Source organism: Tubulanus polymorphus, chromosome 3 (assembly GCF_964204645.1).
Source record: "Tubulanus polymorphus chromosome 3, tnTubPoly1.2, whole genome shotgun sequence".
In the NCBI taxonomy this organism is placed as follows: Eukaryota; Metazoa; Nemertea; class Palaeonemertea; order Tubulaniformes; family Tubulanidae; genus Tubulanus; species Tubulanus polymorphus.
The window spans coordinates 4,153,037-4,178,168 of NC_134027.1; the positions used below are offsets into that span (position 1 = coordinate 4,153,037).

Sequence of the window (25,132 nt, forward strand, 5' to 3'; positions counted from 1 at the left end):
ACTGATTGAGTGTCAAAAGTTTACACTTCTGATATCAAACAAAGTATTTACTACGAGCCTGCGAGTCTGACCTGAAATTCTGAGTCTCGATTGTAACTCAATTCGATGTAACTTAAAAAACGTTTGGAGTAACGTAAAAAGCGTTTGGAGTCTGACACCAGATTTACGTTACTTTCGCCATCTATTAGAATTTTACTGAACTATCAAATTTTTGGAAATCTACTAAGATCATATTTCACAAGTGCCATCTATCAGAACTTGAGTAGAGATAATAAGATAAAACCCACTAACTACAGATTAAAAGAATAAAAAAACAAGAATTTATATTTTCAATCAAATATATAGATCTCTAGGGTGAGATCGAAACGTCGTGTATTCTATATATTTTAGATTGAATAGATATGATAGATAAATGAAGAAATCCTGCACTTCGAATTTAATTCTAAACAGTTCAGAGTAAATACAAATTATGTAACGAAGTGAAGTGGACTGAAGAGGATGGAGATAGCAGAGTGACACATCGTGGCATTAACCGAAATCTAATAAACAGTTGATGTGACTAGATAATAATTGGTTATGTGGAGAAAAACCAGTATTTAAATTAGTAGCAAAAATGGATTTTAAAATTTTACATATTAGGGCTTATTATGCGTCTCTTATGAATGTCTTTACAAGGATAAATAAGTTTCGAATTTCTGAAAGTCAAATTGATGATTGGTTGTAAAAACATGATTTGCTATCCCACTCACAGGCTTTTGGTTGCGGATATCTATTCTGTGTTCTTTGATACGCTGATTAAGATTACGTCCCGTTTCACCAATTTGTATTTCATTGTTCAAACATGTTGTGGTATGGCATCTCTACTGATAACGTGTAAACATGAATTCCATGTAAATAAAGAATGTAACGATATCAATTATATTATGAATATTAATATTATTATAGAAAGAATGTAACTTATTTTGCCATTGGATGAACAGACTTTAAAAACATATTACATGTACTCTAGTGCCATCTGATTTGCATAATAGATCATTGACACATTCTAATACGTATTCAGATATTTCATCGCAGAATTTCCTATGCGTGCCATGCATCACGGTTTCAGAATATACAAGCAAATAAAAGTTCAGATATGTGAAGATGTGTGTTAGAATTGGTTAATGTTGGTGTCTGATTGTAACCATTTTAGGCTGATGGATAAGACACACCCATGGCAGGCCCCATGGGCTTATGGATGTTTATGTTTTGTTGACCTTGTAGTGTTGATGTATTAATGGCATTTTGTGGCTTAGTGTATCATAGAAAGTAAGATAAAAATCTCAATAATAAGCAAAGATGTTTTGTGTTCATTTTAATTTTTAGATTGATTGATTATGTGCGACTGGTTTATTTTCATCAATCTTATGGAGGAATTTTTCAATTTACTGATTGAGTGTTAAACGCTTACACTTCTGATATCAAACAAAGTATTTACTACGAGCCTGTGAGTCCGAGCTGAAATTCTGAGTCTCGATTGCAACTCAATTCGATGTAACTAATAAAACAGCGTTTGGAGTCTGACACCAGGATTAGGAGTACAATTTTATTTACACTCCAACCATTTCTATGGTACATGGAGGGAGACTTATACAAAATATACAATATTTACAATTAACAGAAAGTATAATTTTGTTTTGATAAAATATAACAAAGTTATTAACAATATATACATACACTATTTAAAACATACTAATTATTGGAGGGATCTATATACATCTAAGCCTTGTTTAATGAATTTTGCAAGGTGGATTGTAGGATTTTTTCGAATATCAAGATTGCCAAAAGAGTTCAGATTCAAAATGTTTTCACGGATTTCATTCAGTAGGTTGCAGTTAAAAATAAAATGCAATTCATCACCTAAAACATTACAAGCCGAACATAATCTATCATTTCTATCTAACGGAAGATTTGATGATTTATTTACAGGCAAGAGATAAGACCCAATTCTAAATTCGAATAAACTTATTACTAAATCTTCATCAAGTTCACTAATATATCTTTCTAATTTAATATCATTTTTGCATTGTCTATAATTAATGTATGTCGGGCTAGCATCTAGATTTACGTTACCTTCGCCATCTATTAGAATTTTACTGAACTATCAAATTTCTGGAAATCTACCAAGATGACCAGCCAACCAATCATATTTCACAAGTGCCATCTATCGGAATTTGAGTAGAGATAAATGAAGAAATCCTGCACTTCGAATTATATTCTTCAGAGTAAATAATGTAACTAAGTGAAGTGGAGTGAAGAGGATGGAGATAGCAGAGTGACACATCGTGGCATCTTGGAGTAAACATTCAAATGATTACTCTAAGGTGGCATTAACCAAAATCTAATAAACAGTTGATGTGTCTAGATAATAATTGGTTATGTGGAGAAAAACCAGTATTTAAATTAGTAGCAAAAATGGATTTCAAAAGTTTACATATTAGGGCTTATTCTACTATGTGTCTCTTATGAATGTCTTTACAAGGATAAATAAGTTTCAAATTCTGAAAGTCAAATTGATGATTGGTTGTAAAAACATGATTTGCTATCCCACTCACAGGCTTTTGGTTGTGGATATCTATTCTGTGTTCTTTGATACGCTGATTAAGATTACGTCCCGTTTCACCAATTTACACCATATTACAGTATTTACATGGTATCTTAAAGACACCAACTTTGTTCAAAATTTTGTCTGGATAGGCTAGTTGAGTAGAGATGTTGATGAATGGGTGTCTGGGTTCGAACAATATAATCAGGACCCCTCAATCTCTTATTTCTGGATCACTCGGGATCATTATCCGGTTTGCCGTTAGTGGCAATTGACAAATAACTTGCCAGTTATATGTGTAACAAAGATGCAGTAAATCCTAATCAGCATCAGCATCGTTCGGAATCATCATCAGAATAAACAGAGAGAGGATAAAAAGGCTGCCAAATGATCAAAAGAAAAGAAACAACTGCATATGATATATAGTTATATGGTTTCTTTCATTCGTTTATTCTGTTTTATGTACAAAAGTATAAAATCTCATCATTGTAATTCGACCTATCTACAGAAATAATACAATCACAGCCATCACCAGATACAGTATGAAAACAATGCATTCCATGTACTAAATACTAAAACTACGTCTATTCAATCCAAAATATCATAAAAATCTTAATTGACATTTGATGCAGCATAGCTGTATCTAATAACTAGTTCATATTGTATTAGTATTTATCTCATGTCAACTATGACAAAAACTTTGCTAAACCCTGAAAAGCAATAAAAATGCTTCTGTTTTGACATCAAATTGATATTACGCAAGTAGCAACAGTGGAATACCAGTATTTGACAATGACGATAAAATTGGAATGTTACTCGGCTAGATGTGTATGAAAAAGTTTGGCAAATTCAAGCACTTCTTGTTAAAGGTTATATGATTTCTGATTTGAGCAGTTTAAAATTCTACTAAATAAATCCTACTGCTTGAGACTCATCCCTCCAAACACATTCATCCCCAATTAACACATCTCTGATAAAAAAAATTCACAACACCATTCTCTTACACGCATACAGTTGAAAATAATACATTTGTATTCCATTATAAAAGAGATTTCAAAAAAGGTCTGAAGTTGTAGTATAAAATGCCTTTCGATAATACAAAATCCATAAAATGTATAATTCAGATGTATATCTGTACATAGTCTTTACAATTTATATTTGTTTAAATAAGACACTCAAAACACATACACAATCGCTGAGCACATAACACCCTGGATATTCAATACTCTATCTAACTATAAATGTCTCAGTTCAGTTTCTATGTTCTGTATTTTGGATTTCAGTTGTTTGAGAGACAATTCCTTTGACCGTCCGGCACTTCTCCGAACATTGCGCATCGTCCTCGATTCTAAATTCGTCGGTCGCTCGTCGGGATTATCTTCAAAACCGAGCGTTACCTGAAAGTAAAATTGAATACCATGACAATAACAATAATAACTCATTCTAGTGCCGTACTAATTGTACTTATTCAAGGCGCTTTACACAAAATATAAAAGCTTGAAAATCATAAACATACAAAAAACCTTGAGATATTTATTTAAGTAGATAAAAAGATATAAGAAAATTACTCTTCTAATGTTCTTCCAAAAGGTAAGTTTGAAGATGACATTTTAAGGCATCGATAGACAGGTTTCCCAGAGTTTTAGGGATAGAAATCGATCATGAAGCCCTGAGTTAAATACAACCATAAAGTTAGCGTATTCGGTGCGTATATATTATACCTTGTATAATTGTTTCTCGACTTCCTTCAAACGCTTTCGCAGATGTTTTATGTCTGTTTTGAAACCTTCGACCTCCAGGTTACGTCTTCTCTCGAGGTCTTGATATCGAGCGTTCATCAGTGACAGACGTTTAGACATCTTTTCTGAACGATCCTGCAATAATCAAAATATAAAATATTTGTGTGCACTTTATTTTCGATGACCGATTAAAACGGATATTTCTTTTTATGATGCAAGAATTAGAAACCTTGAATATGTCTTTATTAACATCTCCTTCCTCTCTGATACGTCCTAATTCATCCTCCAACTGGATGACCTGTTCGCGGTACATGTCACCCATCTTCTGAGACTGTTTCAACTGGTATTCTAAAGCCTATAAAGCAAATCAACCTTTCGTTAGTCACCAGTTCATGAAGCCGGAAAAAATACGTATTACAATCAACATTTTCATCTATCGCTACCTTAATGTCTTCTTGATATTTCTTATGTTGATGTTGAGCAGTAACGGTCTCAGTGATCGTTAGCGTATCATCTTTACTGATGTTTAATTGTTGTTTACAGTTGTCTAAGTCTCGTAGTAACTTGTCTTTTTCTCCCATCCAATCTCTCTCCTGTTTACGACCTTCGTATCTCAGCTCTAAGAAGTCCTTGGTGCTGTCGTACAGCAATTCTTGTGTCTTGTGTAACCTGTAAATACAAAACATCGCATAATCAACAAAATTTAAAACTTTATTCCCTAATTACAGTTTTCTATATGATAAGATTGACCATATATGGCCGGAAAGGATTAAAAAGAGAATATTCGCTTACTTGTCGGTGAGTGTTTTGATTTTCTCACAATCTCGTTCCTTGCGTGCCTCATATTCCTCTATCTTAACACGACGATCGTCCATCAACCCTTCAATCTGCTCCTTTGCCAACTTCGTTTGTTCCTCCAGTTGTGACTGTAGGGCTTCGATTTGCAGCAGTAAAGTCTGGTTATCGCGGTAATAACGATCGCTCTCGGGCATCGAATGTACAGATTCAGGACTTCGAATTTTACCTGAAATTTACAAATACATCAATTAAGACAATGAGATAACCCTACAGATCGGTCATTCCTGGATATAAGGAGTATAAGGAAATGAACGTTTATCAGGTAACCGTTAATTAGGTGGTTTTGTAAGCAATTATTTTGCTTTACACTACTAAATTCAGTAACTGCCTAATTGGGTAAGGAAAAATCCTGGTCCCTTTTGTACCACTTTAGGCATAATCTACTGTAAAACTACAAAAACATTTCAAATTGCTTATTTCTCAAAACTGAAGAAGGTTAAAAGGACTTTTGGACATTTTGCTCAAATCAAAGGAGTTTCAAGCACCTTTAAACGCATTTTCTGTTTTGAAGGAGTTCTAAGGAATCAAATGACCCAGTGGATTTTTCAAAGTATTCGTAATGCTGATGTTAAATAGAATACATACTTTTACTAGGCCTGTGTCCATCACGTTCTGCTCTTCCACTCTCTGCTTTCTGTGGAATATGCTGCGGTACGATTACTTTAGCCGGTGGTTCTTTTAGAAAGTATGTGATTTCACTTTCCGTCGCTCCGTTTAGTGCCAATAAATGTTGAATCTTTTTACGATCTTCCAACTCTCGAATCTGTATAGGACCATGAACAGATGTTGAAACTAACAAGGTTTACATTTTGACAGCTATAGATCTCAATTCTTAAATAAATTTTTCTTGTTTAATTAAGACATAAAATGGGGTAGAGTTGACCCAGGTATGAGTTAACTGTTAGCCTAATCCTGACATGTAGTTTAACTATAGAAGTAATTCAGACCTATAAATGCTATACACTTCATACCTTCAGTCGATCATTTTCAGCGTAAAGTCGTAAAACATGCTCTCTTTCCTGTAACAGGTATATCTGCATATCACTGAGAGCCTTCTGCAATTCACCGATTTCATCTTCTCTAGAACGCACTTCCCACTGAATCTTATGCTGTCGAAAAAAAATCGATCATACAAATCCATTAAAAATTCATTATGTCTGAAGATCAGTTAACGTGAAGACTGTGGTAGTACTTTGTAAGTAAACTTCATTTGATTGAATATAAGAACTATCGCTAATAGTGCATAGCTTCATGCGGAAATATCCCTCAAATGTGAGAATCATCAACTTACCTGCTCCTCACAAGTCTGTTTATATTCTTCGAGTTTTTGCAGAACTTCTTCATGCTCGGTGTCATATTCGGCTATCTTTTTACGGTAGTATTCTAAAAGCTCTCTGGACGGACGTAAGTATCCTACAAAGCAATCAATAAAACATTTACATTTATGCGAACAGATTCTTCAGAGAGTAAATAATAAACAATCAAACAAGCATAAGTTTATCTCTATAGGAGTTTGAACTAATGATGATGATGTGAGTAACGAAATCTGAGACATCAATAGATCTACATGATTACATTCAAATATAAAATGATGCACCCCTATAATTACAGACACGGGTACTAAACATCTGTCCATCCATTCACAAACAATAAATACTCAACTTCAGTATACATCTTCGATCTGCCCTTAACATATGTACCCGTATTTGATTTTCAAACTGAATATTCATAGCAAAAAATACCTAATCTTTTATTCAAATCGGGAACTGGAGGATTTTCTACATCGCTATCATAATCCTGAGTGTCAGTCGTGTAATCAGCATCCGATTGAGTTTCACCGACTGAATCCAGTCTCTTCTTCGGGCTCTTTCCGTAATCCATCGCTTTAGAACGGTTCAATAATTTCTTAACAGATCTGAAAAATTTACAGAAAAACACAAATTTAGTATACAATATAGCGAATACCTGTATGATTGCATCCAACAATATCCTACCTAGAAATAATCAGTTAAATTCAGGATAAACAGTTAAAACGTTTATCACCAATAAGATATTCTTAATGCAAATGCTGTCTATGGGGCTGTGTCTATGAGTCTCAGTCAGATACTATTACTAGTAAGGGGATGTGTCATACTAGTGACACAAACTTTAACCTGAACAATGCTACACATATTAACAATGTCCATAATTAAAAGTAATGCCACACAGCAAAGAATGCCATTGAACAATGAGTAGTTAGACATGCTACCTGAGTACATCACTAGCAATATTATGATGACTGATTACTCACATAGTAATTAAAGCCAAACAACTCTGTCAAAATGTAATTATTCTCAAGTTTTTCAAAATGACATTTGACGTTTTGATACTGCTAATAGAATTTAAGAAATGGATAACCAAATAATAAGCTATGATATACGACCATGATATACTAATTGTAATATCTGATTCATCGAAATTACCCACATTTGTCACACGTGCAACCTCCCTGTACAACAAGCTGCATCCAACTGCCAGTGAGTGAAGTGAGCTCATATACAACCATGGACTCAAAGGTGTATGATACAACCAATGAGATGGATGCAAGGCATTGTGTCAATAGTGCCAAATATAGATCATTCATCTCAATATTATAAGAAGCCTATTCACATCTCTCTCAACACATTGAGCTCAGTCAATAAAGATTTAAATATAAGCCCTCTTCTCTTACTCTGGTTTTTGCTTGTTATAAAAATATCTTTTCCACTTGTTTAAAAATGAGCTGGCTTTAATTACCTATACTTCTCTTAGCATTCATGATCTAAACTTATGCAATAAATAATTCATTAAGTGGTTACAAGCTTCTTTTAAGGTTTAAGGTTTCTCTCAAGAGGAAGGACTAAAGGGAACCACAAGATGTTGATGCTCTGAAGTCCAAGCCTGAGGCCTTTGGACTTCAGTAGTAAATACTCCACAATAAGCTGTTATCAGTACAGATTATTTAACTGAATCTTACATTACTTTAAATAGTGATCTGCATAAAACATAATCATTAACAGTTCCTGCGATAAACTAACACTTAAGTGAGACTGTTCGCTTAACAACAGTTTCTGTCATACTAATGTTATCTTATTCAATCATTGATTCTTATTCATTTTACAACTTATCTAATAATTAGACAAGATTGATAAGTCAAAGATAACCCTCTGCCTGGCTCTATCATTAAAAGGCTCAGCCCTATTATTATTACAGATATGGAGGAATAATTATTATCCTCAGTATCTTCTGGTACTTGGCAGAAAACATTCAGAAAAAAAACAACGCAACATTATTACTTGGTTCATAAACATTACTTGATTAATTTCCCAAGTTCTCAAAGACAAAAGTTCATTACAAAAAACTATAAACGCCATCTATAGGCGGATATTAACAACCTGTTGATCGCAAAGTGGTTACATTTACACTCCAAATTGTACCCATACAGAGAATATCTATTGAGAAACGACAGTACCTGAAAATAATATAACACGGAAATCTACGATCCTGGTGTTTTTACTTCGTTATCAAAAATAATGAGTGAGAAAAGTTAAAATTAAAGAAGCCTTTTCCTTACCTACTATTTACAGCAGCCATTTTGAAAAGCCCGCTCTGCTTAGCGGCAGTGAATGAAAATAATTCAATAACTCATATTTGAAAAATGAAAAATCAACGAAGGAATATCCCTTAACAGACGAATTATAGGATAATTTGACGGAAAAACGGCATTTAGATCAAATATGAAATCCGTTAAAGTCTAATTAACCGCAAATGACCTATTGACCTAAGGTACGGATAAATACGCGGGGTCAATTACGTCAAATTTGATGATTTGCTGTATTCATCCTTGATTTCAGTTCAAATGCATTAATTGCTCACCACAAGATATCATATTTTGTTATTAAAGTATTTTGAATAGATTTTTGTCGTTTGTACACGGATGAAACTATTTATGTGTAGAACTACATTCGATCTCGTCATGCGCGTTCACGGCGGTGAGACGGCGTCAGTAAATTCGGCTGAAATTTTCATGGATTATCGTTGAAATACTGGATTTATTTCCGTTTTTTGGAGCCTGGCGTGAATTTATCTGCACTTGGATTAATGAATGATACAGTCGGCGATGACTGATACGAATCGTGCGTTTAATCCGCCGCCAGAAGCGCCGGTTTTTGAGCCGACAGAGGAGGAATTTCGTGATCCGCTTGCGTATATTAACAAAATTCGTCCGGTTGCTCAGAAAGCTGGAATATGTAAAGTGAGACCCCCTGCTGTAAGTATCTACTGAATTTGATGTTTACGAACATATTTATCGCTTTTGCATTAGTTTTAGTTTCTGTATCGACTGTTTTGATGCTTTGTGCTGTTATAAAACCAAGCGTGTGTCTACGTGCCACTGCGTAGTGCTAAGATGGCGACCTCTTTTACATTGCACTCGAAGCTCGGTTTCTAGCTTAGCTTTGTTTGGTAAAATTTTCTGCTAGAACCCAATTTAGGTTTGCCAATTTCTGGCTGAATACTACGTTTCTGATACGACAAATTGTATCGTTACTTAGTAAAATATCTAAGGAAGCTAACTATGCAAATGAAATCAAGCCAAAATTAGATTGAATAGGATAAATTTGATTTGAAGTGAAATGGCTTGCAGTGCTAAAGGGAAACCTGCCCAGCCCTTCCACCTTCCTGGTAACAAAATGGCTGAACTTTTGGAAGCCATATTGAAATTGCTTTTAATATTTTTCACCTATTTTCATTTCTAAGGACTATGAGATGATGATAGCTGGAGAAATTTACCAGAAAATTCCTCCTAAAAGCTGATAGCTTGAAAGGAAAACAAAAAAACTAAGATTTATCCTTCAGATATTTTCAATTGAACCCCTGCAAATACTAATTACATAATTTAATTAAAACTCCTAATTTATCCTCAATCGCTGTCAAAATTTTTATCACAACGTAAAAGAAGAAAATTTTGATACTTGTTAGGTATTTAAATATTTGTGAAGGCGATGTTGAATAAGTCTAAAGAGGCCTGACATTTTTCCTCTTCTGTCTCTTGTGATTTAATGTAATGTAGGCCTATGTACTGCCAGTTTCATCATCTCTAAGCCCGTATAAGTGTCTTAAACTCATATTCTTCAATGGCTCCCATGAATATTTTACTGACCTGATCGAACCATTTTAATAGTCTCCTGTAGCAAGACAGCTTTATCCTTTTAACCTTGTGAATTTGCCAGCAATGCTGTCTATTCCAATATGCTCTGGAAACTACCGAGATTTTGTATCACAGAATAGAATTGTGTCTGATAAATTAGAAAGGTATGGAGTATGGAGAGCATTACGTGACATAATTTATCTTTTTAGCATTGGCAACCACCTTTTGCAGTGGATGTTGAAAACTTCCGATTTGTGCCGAGAGTCCAAAGATTAAATGAATTAGAGGTAAGTTTTTCTGTTTCAAAATTGAATGGGCCATATCTGAGAGTTTTACTATTGAGTTTGTTTTTTCTCAGCTGATTTCCTTGGTTTTATGATTGTTGAAATTCATTCTATATTTCTAGGCATGTTCTCGCGTGAAGTTGATTTTTTTGGATAAGCTCGCTAAATTCTGGAACTTACAGGTAAGGAAGGCAGTGCGTGTTGAATCGATGGCAATTCTGTGACTAGTGGCAACAATCAGTGACTTTGGCCTGGTTTTTGGTCTAGTTAGTGTTTATGTATAGTGATAGATGGCGTGTTGATATTTTTTCTCTAGGGAACCAGAGTTCGAATTCCGAACGTTGAAAGGAAAGCTTTGGATCTTTATAGTTTACATAAGGTAATTTAATCTATTTAGGCTTCATCGGATTGAGTTGTTAATTACATTCTTTCTTGTTCCTAATAAGCTGTTGTATTAATTGCCTTGAAATTTGTATTTTGATAGATTGTTAATGAAGAAGGAGGTTTTGAGAAAGTGTGTAGGGACAGGCGGTGGACGAAAGTTTGTAACCGCCTCAATTATCCACCCGGTAAAGGAGTCAGTTCAACTATTAGAAGTCACTATGAAAAAATCCTTTATCCATTCGATATATTTCAAATGGGAGCCTCTGTAGACCCTTCTGTAAGTAGACTTTTTTGTCACGTAAAAACATTTCGAAACAAATGTTGTTAAAATCATATCTGAAGTTACTAAAAACGTACTGAAATTTTGTAGAAAAGACATCGAAATCGAAGACAATCTGAAAATGTAATTATTTACTTGTTATATAAACAATTTGTCTTTTATAGTTCTTTACATTAAATATCTGTACCCACCTGGTGTATTGTATTTATTGTTTGCATGTGCTAACATCATCTCATTTAACATTAAACATAACTTTCTGATTTCTGATAACAGAGGAAGCGAGTGCTACTACAATCTTATAAGCGAAAATCAAATCATTTCTTTCAGATTTAATAACATCGTGAAAAAATAAGGTTTTGGTTAAATTCGGTCTGGAAATTAGCCTTATTTTTTCTCTCAATCAGTTAATATTCAGTTTCAGAGACAGTGATTTAACACGTATTCATCATCTAAAGCCTAATAAAAGAACTATTTAATTTCATTTTCATATCTTTCACAGCTCATTCAGTTTTATAGTGCAGTGAAACTTTAATGAACCTAAATTTTGATTATCATTGTACTCCAACAGACCTGCCAATTGTTCCTGATTTTCAGTATTTGTTACTATTTTGTAACGAGAAATACTCATTTGATTTGTTTGATGCGTACCGAAATTTGAAACATGTTACTAAGGGTCTTACTGTGAATTTGATGTGAATATTTTCTTTCATATTTCGATGAAATGTTACTGAAAAGAAATTCAATTGGTTACTGATAGCAGTTTTCAGAGGTTGGCAGCCCTGCTCTATTAGATTTTGCGCACACATTCTTATGTGGGGTTTTGTTACCCAAAGAAAGCTGTAATATATGAGCAATCATCTCAATGATTGCTCGTATCGGTCACTAGCAGCCATGGTTTAACATGAATAGGTTTCACTGTGTCTTCATCCTTTCAGCAGTGAGACAACTCATCACTGAAAGGAATTCATTAATTGTAATAATGTTGTATGGTTTTAGGGTATTTTTTTGTTTTGTTCTTGCGATGTTATTGTCAAACCCTCGCGTTCAATTGGTTTCATCATGTTCATATTTTAGAAATTAGAACCCGTCAAAAAGTCTGATGAACCACCCCAAACTCCGCGTAAACGGGGAGAGAGACAATCTCCCCGGAAATCCGGCTCCAATCCACCGTCGACCACCTCGGATAACGACAGTAGAAGTTCCCTACTCGACGAATATCCTACGACAAATGTTAAAACTGAAGAAATTCCAACGGTTAAAACAGAAGTTGATTCTGATTTAACAGAGAAATCAGAGGTAGGAATAATCATCCCTACTGGAACTCTTTCAGTTGCCAGTTGAATCAATTGATAGCGAAAAATGTCCATTATATCGTTGTAATTAAAGGCCTATGTTCTACAATGTTTGAATAACGTAAGAACTGGAGCCTTAGAGTAGAAGATTGATTTCATTATTGAATAGGGAGTCTGTGTGTATATATTTGAACTGATACCTCGTAGCGTTTTTCGAGTCAGACACGCATTAATTTAAAGTACTTCGATTATTCAATGAAATATTGTTATATACACAATCTACCAGTATCTGACGTACGAGACGTATTGTTACAGAAACTGTTGAAACTGGAAGCAGGATACTACGTTCAAACGACGAAACGTCGCTCAAAACGGCTCAGCAAAGAGGTAGAAGCTTAGAGAGAGAGGAGAGAGAGACAGAGCATGACATAATTCGCTCTTATACACCTGACCTTTAATCATAACTGTGCATGCACTAATCATTCGTACGATTCATCCTCCATTTCTGCTAAAAAAGGCTCGGCATTTTCAATATTACGCTTATAAATAGTTCTATTCATTTCTTGGAAACTAAATAAGGCGTCGATCGGTCGACCTTTTTTGGCTTGCGCTTATGAAATTTGAAAGAAAGATCAGTGATTACGAATGGATTCAATAAAGGACCTCCTCTTATTGTGAAATGAAAATGAATTCATGCGTAAACGATAAATGAAGAATTTAGCTCCAATCATAAATGAATATAAATCGTGAACTAGCATGATGATCATGTCAGCTCGGTCGTGCACTTTTTGTTCGATATAATCAAGTATTCAACGGTTCATTGTTAACATCTCGTTTCACTTGTTTATGTTTTGATATTCTGGTCTTGGTTTCTTTATATCATTTTGCATAGATATTGTTGTCATTGAAAATCCATTGTAGCGCTTTCAATGTGATGATAAGTCGCTTCAAATGTTCATTGGCCGGTGCAAATTTTGTATATGTAATAATGACATATCAGTCAAACTGCTAAGATAAATCATCACAAATTGATATTTTCACGTCTGCTGCAGAAAATTTATCTTTATTCCATTAACAGGATTTTATAATGTTTTTATTCCTTGTCTTACAGAATCCATCTGCTGATGTTACGATGAATAATGAACTACGGAAATTACAGTTTTATGGACCCGGCCCGAAAGCTGCTTTACCCGCAGGTAAATTCACTTTACGCCTTTGCGTAATTCAGTTCAGTATTCAAGCCGAGAAGTAAAGAAATTACGTTTACATTATCACGTTTTGTTCTGATAATAGAGGAATCTATGGAAGAACCTGTCGTTTCAGGTGAGAATTCAACATCGATTGAAAAGAAAGAACTAGGAGCAGGGACTACGACACCTAAGAAAAATCTGCGCGATAGGTCACACATGCACATCAGCTATGTAAGTATCTCATCTTTTTTAAGTCCTAACCCTTTCAGTACATGTACTGCGCTATTTGGTGTATATCCCACCCGCCCTATATTACCTCTGCACTATGGTGCAGAGTATATATCGTACATACTGTTAATTACTAATGTCTATTTCAACCTGACTTGAGAGCCTTCCGGGTGGCCTAGCTCGCTCATCTTTGGTAGTACATACCTGATAAAGGTCTTAGTAGGACCAGAAAGGACAGGCAGTCGACCTCAAACATCGTTTTTTAATCCACTTTAAACTGTATTGAAGGATATCCAAAAAGTCTTTATTGAAAGGGGTTCATGAAAGAAAAGAGACTCCATGATTTGAAAGTTTAACAATATGTCTCCATGCCTACCAACTGAAGTTTGGTGTAGGCATGGAAACATATTGTTAAACTTTCAAATCATGGAGTTAATTCTCTTCATTTGACCCCCCTTTCAGTGAAGACTTTTTGGATATCCTTCAAAATACAGTTTCAAATGGATTAAAAAATGATGATTTAGGTCTACTGCCAGTCCTTTCTGGTCCTACTAAGACCTTAGTACATGTACATGTACCTTTCTAACTTACCGTAGTGCAGGTTAGAGGTAATATAGTGGTACGTCCATTTTACTTCGCACTGCAATTGAATTTTCCGTGAAAGGGTTTAAGATATACCCCTTAATTTTGATTAATCTCACATTCAGGTTGATCAGTACTTGTGTCATTCTTGTGGACGAGGCGATGGAGAAGATTTAATGTTACTGTGTGATGGGTGTGATGATGCATTTCATATTTACTGTCTCATACCGCCGATGGTCGAGGTACCAAAAGGTGACTGGCGATGTCCGAAATGTGTCGCGTTAGAATGTAGTAAACCTCTAGACGCCTACGGATTTGAACAATCTCGTGTTGAGTATTCATTGCAACAGTTCGGAGAGAAAGCTGATCAGTTTAAAATGAACTATTTCGGGAAACCAGTTCATGTAAGTTCTAAGAAATAGCAAAAAACTAAGCAAGAATTATGTGAAAAGTGTGAAAAATCTTGGTATTTTTGAAAAATCTTTAAATATTATGTGAAAGATCCTGGTTTTTCCTCGTGAAAAAGCCATTTGTAAGCATGTGAAAAAAATTGGAAAAAATGAAGTTTTTTTATCCAATATTTTCCTTTCTTCCTGTTTATAGATGGTAGGATATAGTGAAGCAGAGCGAGAATTTTGGAGATTAGTAAACAGTCTAGAGGAAGATGTGCTGGTAGAATACGGTGCTGATATACACGCTATCGACAGTGGCAGTGGATTCCCTACGAAGGAAACGCAACATAACTTTGAAGAGGATGTTTCTGTGAGTATTATTTATTCGTCACTGTTACGAATCTGATTATTTCAGTGGACCATTTTGATTTACTGGCGTTGTTCGTGTATTTGTAGGAATATATCGACAGTGGCTGGAATTTGAATAATTTACCTGTGGAAGAAAAATCTATTCTTCATCACATAAATGCCAATATATCCGGCATGAAGGTGAGTATACAATGAAAATTCGATGATACATACATGTATCGCTTTCCTTTCGAATAGAAACTGTCAAAGCTTCTACTATTAAAGGTAAAAGCCATATTTTTATAACTCGAATCAATGAATCCCTTGCGACTGGTTGAGATGGAGAAGAGGTTGGTGGAATTACTGATGTAAATGTTTTGTAGGTCCCCTGGTGTTATGTAGGCATGTGTTTTGCCAGTTTTTGCTGGCACAATGAGGACCATTGGAGTTACTCAATCAGCTATAATCACTGGTAAGCATAATTTATATTTCTCATCATACGTTTATACTTTGTAGATTCCCTGGAACTATGTCGGCATGTGTTTTTCGAGTTTTTGCTGGCATAATGAAGATCATTGGAGTTATTCAATCAATTATTTGCACTGGTAAGTATTGAACGCTGCCCTGTCTGAGCTGCTGTTTTATAATAACACTGAATGCTATATATTACTAAACTGAATTGCTCATTCAGTAAAAAAGAACTTTTGTCTACGATCTGGGCTGTTTATTGATCCATATCTGTAACTGGGTTAATTTATGTTTTTTCACTGAATTAGTAATTGGAGTTCAACGACAGCAGGCTGATAGGGCAGTGTTAGAGAGTAGTAATGGCACACTTCTTCTTTGTGACCCATTTTCCTTATTTTGGGTGCAACCCGGTGTTTGTTTTTTTGTCCTGTCTTGTCCCTCAACTGCGTGTGGTTTTCTTATAAATGTAAATTCCTGGGTTGGTTTCATTTAGTCGCGAATGATTCTCATCAGTGGCTTGAACAAATTGAACATTGAATTCGTCATGATTATGAAACTGATCCCTCGATGATATGAAATATGCACAAAGTCTTTAGCAATGATATATGGCGAATGGGTCACAATGTGTGTGAATAATATAATCTTGCACATAGCACTTATGATATTACATCCTATGATGGAGATGGAAGGTTACAGGTTTCACTGCTCTTCTAGTAAAAAAATACTATCTGAGCTTTAAAAAGAGACTGCAGGTAGTGTAGTATTTGATCGATAGTAGATTACCAGTAGTGATAGTGCATTGTGTATTCAAATATGACCAGAAAAGCATGTAACACTCCTGATGATGATTGCCCTAATTTCTTCTTTCAGCTGTTAGATTGCTTTATTGCAGCCTCTAAATGCAACAATCATTTGTATAAGTTGCTCTCTGCACTTTTCTAATGTAAATATATTTTTGATAGGGGTGAGCCTAAAACATGGTACGGCGTACCGGGAGATTGCGCGGTTCAGTTCGAAGAAGCGATGAAGAAAACAGCTCCTGAATTATTTGAAAACGCTCCTGACTTGCTGCATCATATCACTACGATCATGAATCCCAATATTATCATGGATTATGGTGTGCCTGTGAGTTCACTGAACAATCATTTCCCGGCAGTTACAGTTTTGAATCGTGTCTGCGAATGTTGTATTTCTTTCAATAGGTCGTAAGAACTGATCAATGCGCCGGTGAATTTGTCGTTACATTCCCGAGGGCTTACCATGCCGGGTTTAACCAGGGATATAACTTTGCTGAAGCTGTTAATTTCTGTCCAGCTGATTGGGTGAGTCATAGATACTGTTAGAGGCCATCGCTTGTTATAACCTCGCCTTAAATTACTTTGATTACGGAGCCGCCATCTGAAATTCCGCCAAAAACGTTATTTTTCTGTAAAAATTGCTTTTAGAACGGTGTTTTTACTTTTACCGAAAATACATTTTGCTTTTAACTGAATGACTTTGTTCGATATTTTTCTAGTTACCAATTGGTCGTAGTTGTATAGATCATTACAGTGAACTACATCGTCAGTGCGTATTCTCTCACGAGGAACTCATCTGTAAAATGGCTGCTGATCCGGATAGTTTAGATCTAAATCTCGCTGCAGTTACGCACGCCGATATGTTAGCGATGGTTGACTCGGAGAGAAAACTTCGTAAATCATTATTAGATCGGGTGAGTTGTTATTAAAGTTCTGTATTCTTCGGTAACTTATTTATACAGCGTCTTCCAGTCGGGGAATTATATTTGTTAATGATCGTTTGTTTACAGGGAACGACTGATGCCGAACGTGAAGCATTCGAACTGTTACCCGACGACGAGAGACAATGCGATGTTTGTAAGACTACATGTTTCCTGTCGGCGGTCACGTGTTCTTGTTCTAGTAAGTATCTTGGATCAACCCCTTGAAGTCTTCGTACAGTATTAATTGAGTTATTTGAGTGATTCATCGATGTTTTGATTTATAGCGAGACTGGTGTGTATAAAACACGTTGAAGAGTTATGTTCGTGTTCGCCGTCGAATCACTGTCTGAGATATCGATACACGTTAGACGAGTTACCGGCCATGTTACATCGCCTGAAAATACGAGCTGAATCGTATGACAACTGGGCAGCTAAAGTGAAGTTTGCTCTCGAAGCTACCGGCAATCAGAAATTAGGTAAATATCCTGCAATTCTCTTTTGTCTTAAGGTTTCATGAATAGTAGTGGAAGTGGTGATAGTAGTACCAGTCTTCGTACTCGTGATGCAGTTCTTGCGATACTAAGTTGAAATTAGTCCATTTTCGATGAGTTATCTCTCTGAGTTGAATCAACTCAGAACTGTGAAATTTTCCTCCGTTGTAGAATTGCAAGGTTTGAAAGATCTCATACACGAATCAAAAGAGAAGAAATTTCCCGACAATGAAATATTATCGAATTTACAATTGGCGATATCGGAGGCGGAGAAATGCGCGGGCGTGGCCAGTCAGCTCGTGTCTCGTAAAGTGCGCACAAGGTACAGTGCCGAGGAAGCACGTGCTGGAAGGTTTGTACGAAGAGTTGTATGGACGTCTGAATGTAATCACACAACCACTAAATAACCTTCATTCATTCAGTCATTCATGCATGTTCATGTTCATCGTAGAACCTCAAAGATTTGTTTAATTTCGGTACATTTATTTCAACTGATCAGTTTTACCAATTGAAGCTAGTGCATTCTTGTACGAGTTATAATCAGTATGCTTCGCTTTGTGTATTTGTTTTCACTTATATCTCTTAAGAGTATTCCAGATTAAAATGTATGCATGTTTATCTGAGAGACATCTGCGAATAAATGTTTTTGACCTCGTGTAGTATTATTACCCTTCCCACTATAGCTCTGTTGTCACAACCCCTACATTCATGAAATATGATAAATCAAACTCCATACTAACAGTTCAGTAAGTAATTGTGGGTTGTGTGTTAATCAGTGCTGTCAATCACTCTTGTTGTACAATCTTCATTCAGTTAAAGTGTATTTTGTTCCTACACTTGTGTTATAATTTCTTCAATTGATGTTTTCTTCTTTTGCCTTGCCCCAGCATGTACGTGTAGCTAGTGTTTAATGTATCTTCTATATTTTGCTGTAGGAATCGGCAATCTGGTGATAGTAAGTATATCTCCAAACTGACACTTGAAGAGTTAGAGCTGTTTCTTGAACAAGTTGAAAATCTGCCGTGTCAAATTAAAGAAGCTGCTTCTCTCAAGGTAATTTGCCTTTCTTTCATACATCATTCCTCTCAATTCGAAGTTGCCTATTCTGATAGTTGCTAACATAGTCTCGATATGATTTTCAGGAGCTGTTACAGAAAGTCGTTGATTTCCAAGCTGAAGCGCAGGAAGCCCTGGAAGAAGAGGTTCCTGATTCAGAGAAACTCGATAAATTAGTTGATTTTGGAGCCACTTTGGATGTCGATTTACCCGAAATACCGCGTCTTAAAGAGGTATGAGCCGCTATAATGATGCAATCATCTTCGTACGAGTATTGTACGGGGCGACTGTTATAAGAAATGTTTATTTCTTAAGGTTCTGGAACAAGCGAAATGGTTGGACGATGTTAGAAACACACTAAGTGAACCAGAGACTGTTACGTTAGAAGCTATGCGTAAATTCTTGGATAGCGGTGTTAGTTTAGCGCCGCATCCGGCGGTCGAGAAAACGATGGCTGAATTACAGGAGTTATTGACAATCAGTGAAAGATGGGAGGAACGAGCTCGTATTTGCCTCCAAGCTAGGTAAAATATTCAATTCTAGGACAATTGCCCCCCCGAATAAAATCCTTTTTGATCTGGATTAACACCACCTAGAAACTTTACTTAGAAATTCATTTGTATATTATTGATTATAGATTTATAAGATATAGAATTACTGATGTTGTGCGCAGATCAAAAACTGTAAATCAGTCCTTGTGCAATCACTTAGCAAATTAAAGGAAACTTATAAGTCCACTTATTAGTGCATTAGTTAATGTTGGCTGATTTATTGGAATTAGTTTTAGTGTTACTTTAGCCAATCAAAAACTTTAAAGCAGTCCTAGAGTAATTAGCTAGAATTAGATCACTTTGTCTAATTAACTTGAAGTAAGAAGGGGCAATTGTCCTGATACCAAATATTCACCTACTACTTCTAGTGTAACGCTTTGTTCCTGTTTCACTGAATGAGTTAAAGCACGTATTATTATTTCCTATTTTAGACCTCGACATGTAATCGGAACGCTTGAAGCGATTATAAATGAAGCTAAAGGGATTCCTGCCTATTTACCCAATGTAGAAGCTTTAAAAGATGCCATGAGGAAGGCTAAAGAATGGACTAGCAAAGTCGAGGCAGTGCAGGTAAGAAATACGTCTGATAAATGTCGTAGCAGAATCTTTACTTCGGGGAAATGACTGATGATGAATATTTTTCAGAATGGAGAGCATTATCCCTACTTAGATGTGCTTGAGAATCTAGTCAATAAAGGACGTCCTATACCTGTTCGACTCGATGCTTTACCGCAGGTCGAATCGCAGGTGGCTGCTGCGAAATCCTGGAGAGAACGCACGGCGCGTACATTCCTCAAGAAGAATTCAACATACACATTAGTAGAGGTTAGTACCAGTATATTCGTGTTATTCGTTGAGATATATTGCAGTGTCGTGTAAGTATGGCTGTATGGATAACCGGTATGTTTTTATATTATTAGATTATCCAAGCCAAATGGTTATTCGATGACTCATCAGTACGTTAAGTTTCACTTCGTTACTTTCAACCGGTCACTCCCGTTTCAAATTGGCAAATATTGAACTTTCTCTCATTTTAGATGTTGTCTCCTCGGGGCGAAATCGGTTGCCATGGCAGCAAACATGTCAGGCGTCGAAAGATGAAAGATGAACGTAGAGAATTCACTGAAGATGGAACTCCTATTGATATGAAAGTAGAGGAACACCGTGACCCGGCTGCTATGGTAATTAGCTTTATTCATATGTGTATCGTAGTTGAATTGAGGAAATACTGCTCGAGATTGAAGAGTTGTAGAGAAGTTGTTAACCTGGTGTAATTCTTCATTCATCTCGGAGGGGATTCCTTGAGGGAATTAGACACACAATGGATCCCGAATGTCATTAGTATTTTTTTCACGTATTGTGTGTAGGTCGCTGCGTTTAAGTACGCCGAACAGGTTGAGGTGGACGCTATGAGGGAATTACGAGCGCGTAATATGGAGAAACTAAGTCAAGCTGAAGAAGGTGATGTCAAATTCTGTGTGTGCGGAAAAGGGGCTTCAGGATTCATGTTACAGTGTGAACTCTGTAAAGATTGGTTTCATAGTAAGTAACCACGATGCTGCCTGGAAAATTCAAATAGTGGAATTTATAGCTCATCGTTTATTCTTTTTGAAAATTCCTTTCCTATGAGTTCTTACAGATCAGGAAATTCTAAATATATTTTTACCTTACATGAGGAACGATTTCAGGAAAAGTCGGTGAAAATTGGTGTCTTGTTTTTGGTAATGATCGGGGGAAATAAGGGTAATCTGGGAATTTTGGATTTCCTGATTTGTTCGAACCCTGTATGTCCGATGTATATGTAACAAATACTGTATGGGTGATTGTTAGAATATGCTTCTCTTCATTTTTTTCAGGCACATGCGTTCCATTACCGAAATCGGCGAATCTGAAGAGCAAGTTAACTCACGCGGCTACGATACACGCGATACGTGATTTGAAATTCTTGTGTCCGTTATGTTTAAGGTCTCGCCGACCGAGACTCGAGACAATTCTCTCATTATTGGTGTCCTTACAAAAGTTACCGGTGCGTTTACCAGAGGGTGAAGCGTTACAGTGTTTAACGGAGAGAGCGATGGCCTGGCAGGATCGCGCTCGTCAGGCCCTGGCTACCGACGAACTAGCCTCGGCTCTCGCTAAACTCAGCGTTTTAAGTCAGAAAATCGTCGAACAGGCCGCGCGCGAAAAAACTGAAAAGATTATCAACGCCGAACTTCTGAAAGCGGCGAATAATCCCGACTTACAAGGTCATTTACATAGCGTACAACAGAGCGCGTTTAGTGGGTTACAGGTGCCGGGAATATCAGCCCCTCAATCGGCGTCAGTCATGCTCGAAGATGAAGAGACAGAAAATATGCCGTTAGAAGAAGTTCTACCGTCAATCGATGATGTGCAGCATGAAGTCGAAATCCAACCGGTATCCACCAATATGTCATCTGAGCATGCATATTCCTCTGCTTCAAAACCTAACAATTGTGAGTTGGAACTCTAAAAACTAATATTAATAATTATGATAATAATAGTGATCTGTATAGCGCAGTATTCCATGTAAAAGTAAGATCAAACGCGCTCCTCCGGATTCAAGGTTGTTTGACGATGACCGAAGTTGCTGTCAAGGAGAATAAAACGGTGTTGTGAGCTCGCTGATATAGACTTGCGCGCATCCTATGAGTACTTTGAAGGTTTTATTCTAATGTTTCGATTGATGAAATTCATATTTGTTTCATTTCTTTTTTAGCATCACCTCGTAAACATCAACGAAAAACTCCACTAGTTCCCCGCCAGATGGAGACACCGGTTCTAGAACTTTCCGACATGGCTAAAGCTCAACTCGAGGAGCTGATGATGGAAGGTGATTTATTAGAGGTATCTCTCGATGAGACTCAACATATCTGGCGAATTCTACAGGCATGTTACTCCAGACCCGAAGATAAGTTCATGGAATTTGATGTAAGTCAATAGCAATTTATCAGTCACTTGGACGCTGTCGACGGAATGGAATTGATTAGAGGCTGCTTCTTATTGTAGGATGTCGATCCAGAATTATTGGAACGTACGGAGAAAGAGCGAAAAAAGAAAAAAAGAAAGAAAGAAATGTTATTGGAAGAAGGTTTGATCGGTATCGGTGGAAAGAAAATCAAAGTAGAGAAAGACATCCTTAAAAAGAAGAAAAAGTTCGGCAAAGATGGAAAAGAAAAGAAGATATTGAGTAAGTGATTTCGGTGAATTATCAAGTGTTTGTTCATTGCTGAGATGACGCGCGTTTGATGTATTCTTCTGTCATTCTGTTTTAGCCAAAAAAGAGAAGGAAAAGAAAAGGGAAGAGAAACTCAAGAAGAAAAAGAGAAAAGAACTGAAAGAGAAGAAAGATCGTAAGCCGAGGATGAAAGATGTAAAAAAAGAAAAGGATGATGAAGATGATTGTTCAGCAGCACCTTGTCTGAAACCTACAGGTATGTAATCACACAACACTCTACTGTACCGGTGTATTACTATTCAGTATTATAATCTATTGCGCTGTTTTCTAGGTGAAGAAGTGAACTGGGTTCAGTGTGACAGATGTGAAATGTGGTTCCATCTACTATGCGTAGGACTCAGCGAAACCGACATCTCCGAAAACGAGGATTACATCTGTTTCAATTGCGGATTACGCGAAGCCACCGGATTACCGGTGATTACGATAAAACGCGAAAAATCGACCGACGCTTCGTCGGACAAACAAAACAACTCGAACGTAGATATTATTCCGTTCGACGATATTAAACAAGAACCCGTCGATACGTATGAATTACAAAAAATACCATCTCCCGATGAATCGTCGAATGTAGATGTGGAATCTATGGATACGGACGATAAAAGTAGCCAGGACGAAAGCGTCGTAGTTAACGTATCGAAGGAAGACGCTTCGTCGATCTTCGACGAAAAAAGTTGCGAGGGCGTTATCGCGGGTAGCGTAGAAATGCCCGAATCTGTCGAACAAAAACTCGAATCCGACGCCGTCGTCGATGAACCGGTTAAAAATAACGCCATGGAATCGAGCGACGCGAATTTAGTCGAAGATGACGATTTAAAGAAAGAAGAGCAGCTGGAATCGAATAGCGAAACTGATGATCAAGTTGTTGAAACGCCAGTCATTGATTCAACAGATATTCCTCTTGATTCGTAATATATTGTACTTCGTTATCGGTCTATAATAGACTTGTCTTATTCAAATAGGTCGATTATTGAAAAAAAAAGCTGAATTGAATAGATATTTGTAACTGTAAGACCAGCGGGTCGGATTATAGACAGTTTATCTGATGTACATCAAATGTTTTCCATCATTAGCCGGTGTGTGAGTGCGTATTGAAGCGATTCCGAGAATTGTTTGTAAATCATTCAATTTACAGCTGTTATGTATTGTTTTTGAAATTCTGTAGATATATTATATAGATCTATATATGTATATATAAAACGAAGACTTACTGATGCGTACACTAATAGCGAACTGTTATTGCCTGGATTTGCGGTAAAATCTGACATTTTTATTTCAGTCCTCAATTTATGTCATCTTCATTCTTGTAAATTCATATTCTGCATGTTATGAGCGCATACTACATTTATTGAGCCTTTGAGTTGTTTGGTTTTGGTCGGAATCAGATCAGAAACGATTGGGTGATATGTTTATGATGTTTTCTAGCTACGGTGAAGATTTCCATAGAATGTGACTAAGATGCGTTTCTTCTTTTTTTATTTTTTTTTCTCAAAAAGATAGTTTTGCGGTGTTTATTTTTAACTTGTAACATATGATTATTGTACATTGTTTGATGTGTATCTCTTATTATACTACTTCGCTTGGGACGAAGGTGTCACTAGCAGTATCTTAGTCCGATAGATCACTTGAAATAATTGCTTCCTTCATTATTCTTTCAATTTCATAATTCCCTATCATTATCATTTGTATCTATGAATTTCGGTCTATTGAAATGAAGAATGTAGTTGTGCCAAAACTAGAAAGCAGTTAATATTCTTTGAGCTATTAAACATCGCATTATAAGTGAACTATGGAAATGTGCTAATTATTTGTTCGGTCTGGAAAGTAATTTATCTTAGTTAGCACTCGGTTCATAAATGCTTTAAAATGAATTCATAAAAGAAGAAATAAATCCTCTCAAAAGGTAAATGATATTTTCTTTCATACAGGTAAGCAGTGTTAAGTTATTGAAACACACTGATTGTTGAAAAATGTGCTTCAGAGAAATCCCACAACTGAAGACTAAATATTCAAAAAATGAAAAGTTTACTGAGAACACACTGTCCGAGTCTTTTTTCAAATAAACCGTATTGAAGTTACCATCAGTAAATTATATATTGATTGTTTAAACTAATGTAGTCATTGATTGTAATCATTTCATGTTTAAACTAGATGTTTTGACATGGATTGAAATATTGTATATATTAACACAATAAATGTCGTTTATGTTTGATTTTCTCTGTACATTTGTTCAATTCGAATAATACAAGAGCTACCATTTGGAAA

The 25,132-nt window shown here is 36.1% G+C and overlaps 2 protein-coding genes across 3 annotated transcripts; one reads left to right on the forward strand and one right to left on the reverse strand.

Moving 5' to 3' along the window:
* Positions 1-3,652: 3,652 nt before the first annotated feature.
* LOC141902429 (coiled-coil domain-containing protein 77-like) lies at positions 3,653-7,683 on the reverse strand. 2 transcript variants are annotated; one of them, XM_074790145.1, is made up of 10 exons: positions 7,648-7,683; positions 6,924-7,096; positions 6,473-6,594; positions 6,153-6,290; positions 5,767-5,944; positions 5,116-5,347; positions 4,767-4,992; positions 4,553-4,678; positions 4,306-4,458; positions 3,653-3,981 (listed from the first exon to the last, which is right to left on the reverse strand). In XM_074790145.1, the coding sequence occupies exons 2-10, from the start codon at positions 7,060-7,062 to the stop codon at positions 3,820-3,822; spliced, it is 1,476 nt and encodes a 491-aa protein (XP_074646246.1). In that variant the 5' UTR covers positions 7,063-7,096; positions 7,648-7,683; the 3' UTR covers positions 3,653-3,819. The 2 variants fall into 2 exon arrangements, with proteins under 2 accessions (XP_074646246.1, XP_074646247.1); XM_074790146.1 differs by lacking the exon at positions 7,648-7,683 and adding an exon at positions 7,176-7,215.
* Positions 7,684-9,319: 1,636 nt separating this feature from the next.
* Positions 9,320-25,116, forward strand: LOC141902515 (lysine-specific demethylase 5A-like). The gene is given in 33 exon segments (XM_074790284.1): positions 9,320-9,469; positions 10,558-10,635; positions 10,755-10,814; positions 10,949-11,011; positions 11,117-11,293; positions 11,387-11,419; positions 12,371-12,592; positions 12,904-12,975; positions 13,700-13,784; positions 13,882-14,009; positions 14,714-14,992; positions 15,192-15,350; positions 15,437-15,529; positions 15,845-15,933; positions 16,759-16,921; positions 16,999-17,118; positions 17,313-17,507; positions 17,604-17,715; positions 17,801-17,992; positions 18,179-18,359; positions 18,943-19,060; positions 19,150-19,296; positions 19,379-19,587; positions 20,046-20,184; positions 20,260-20,439; positions 20,535-20,570; positions 20,652-20,795; positions 20,982-21,156; positions 21,471-22,088; positions 22,352-22,563; positions 22,642-22,849; positions 22,908-23,066; positions 23,142-25,116. Coding segments are annotated over 33 exon segments (5,634 nt in total). The 3' UTR covers positions 23,780-25,116.
* Positions 25,117-25,132: the final 16 nt, after the last annotated feature.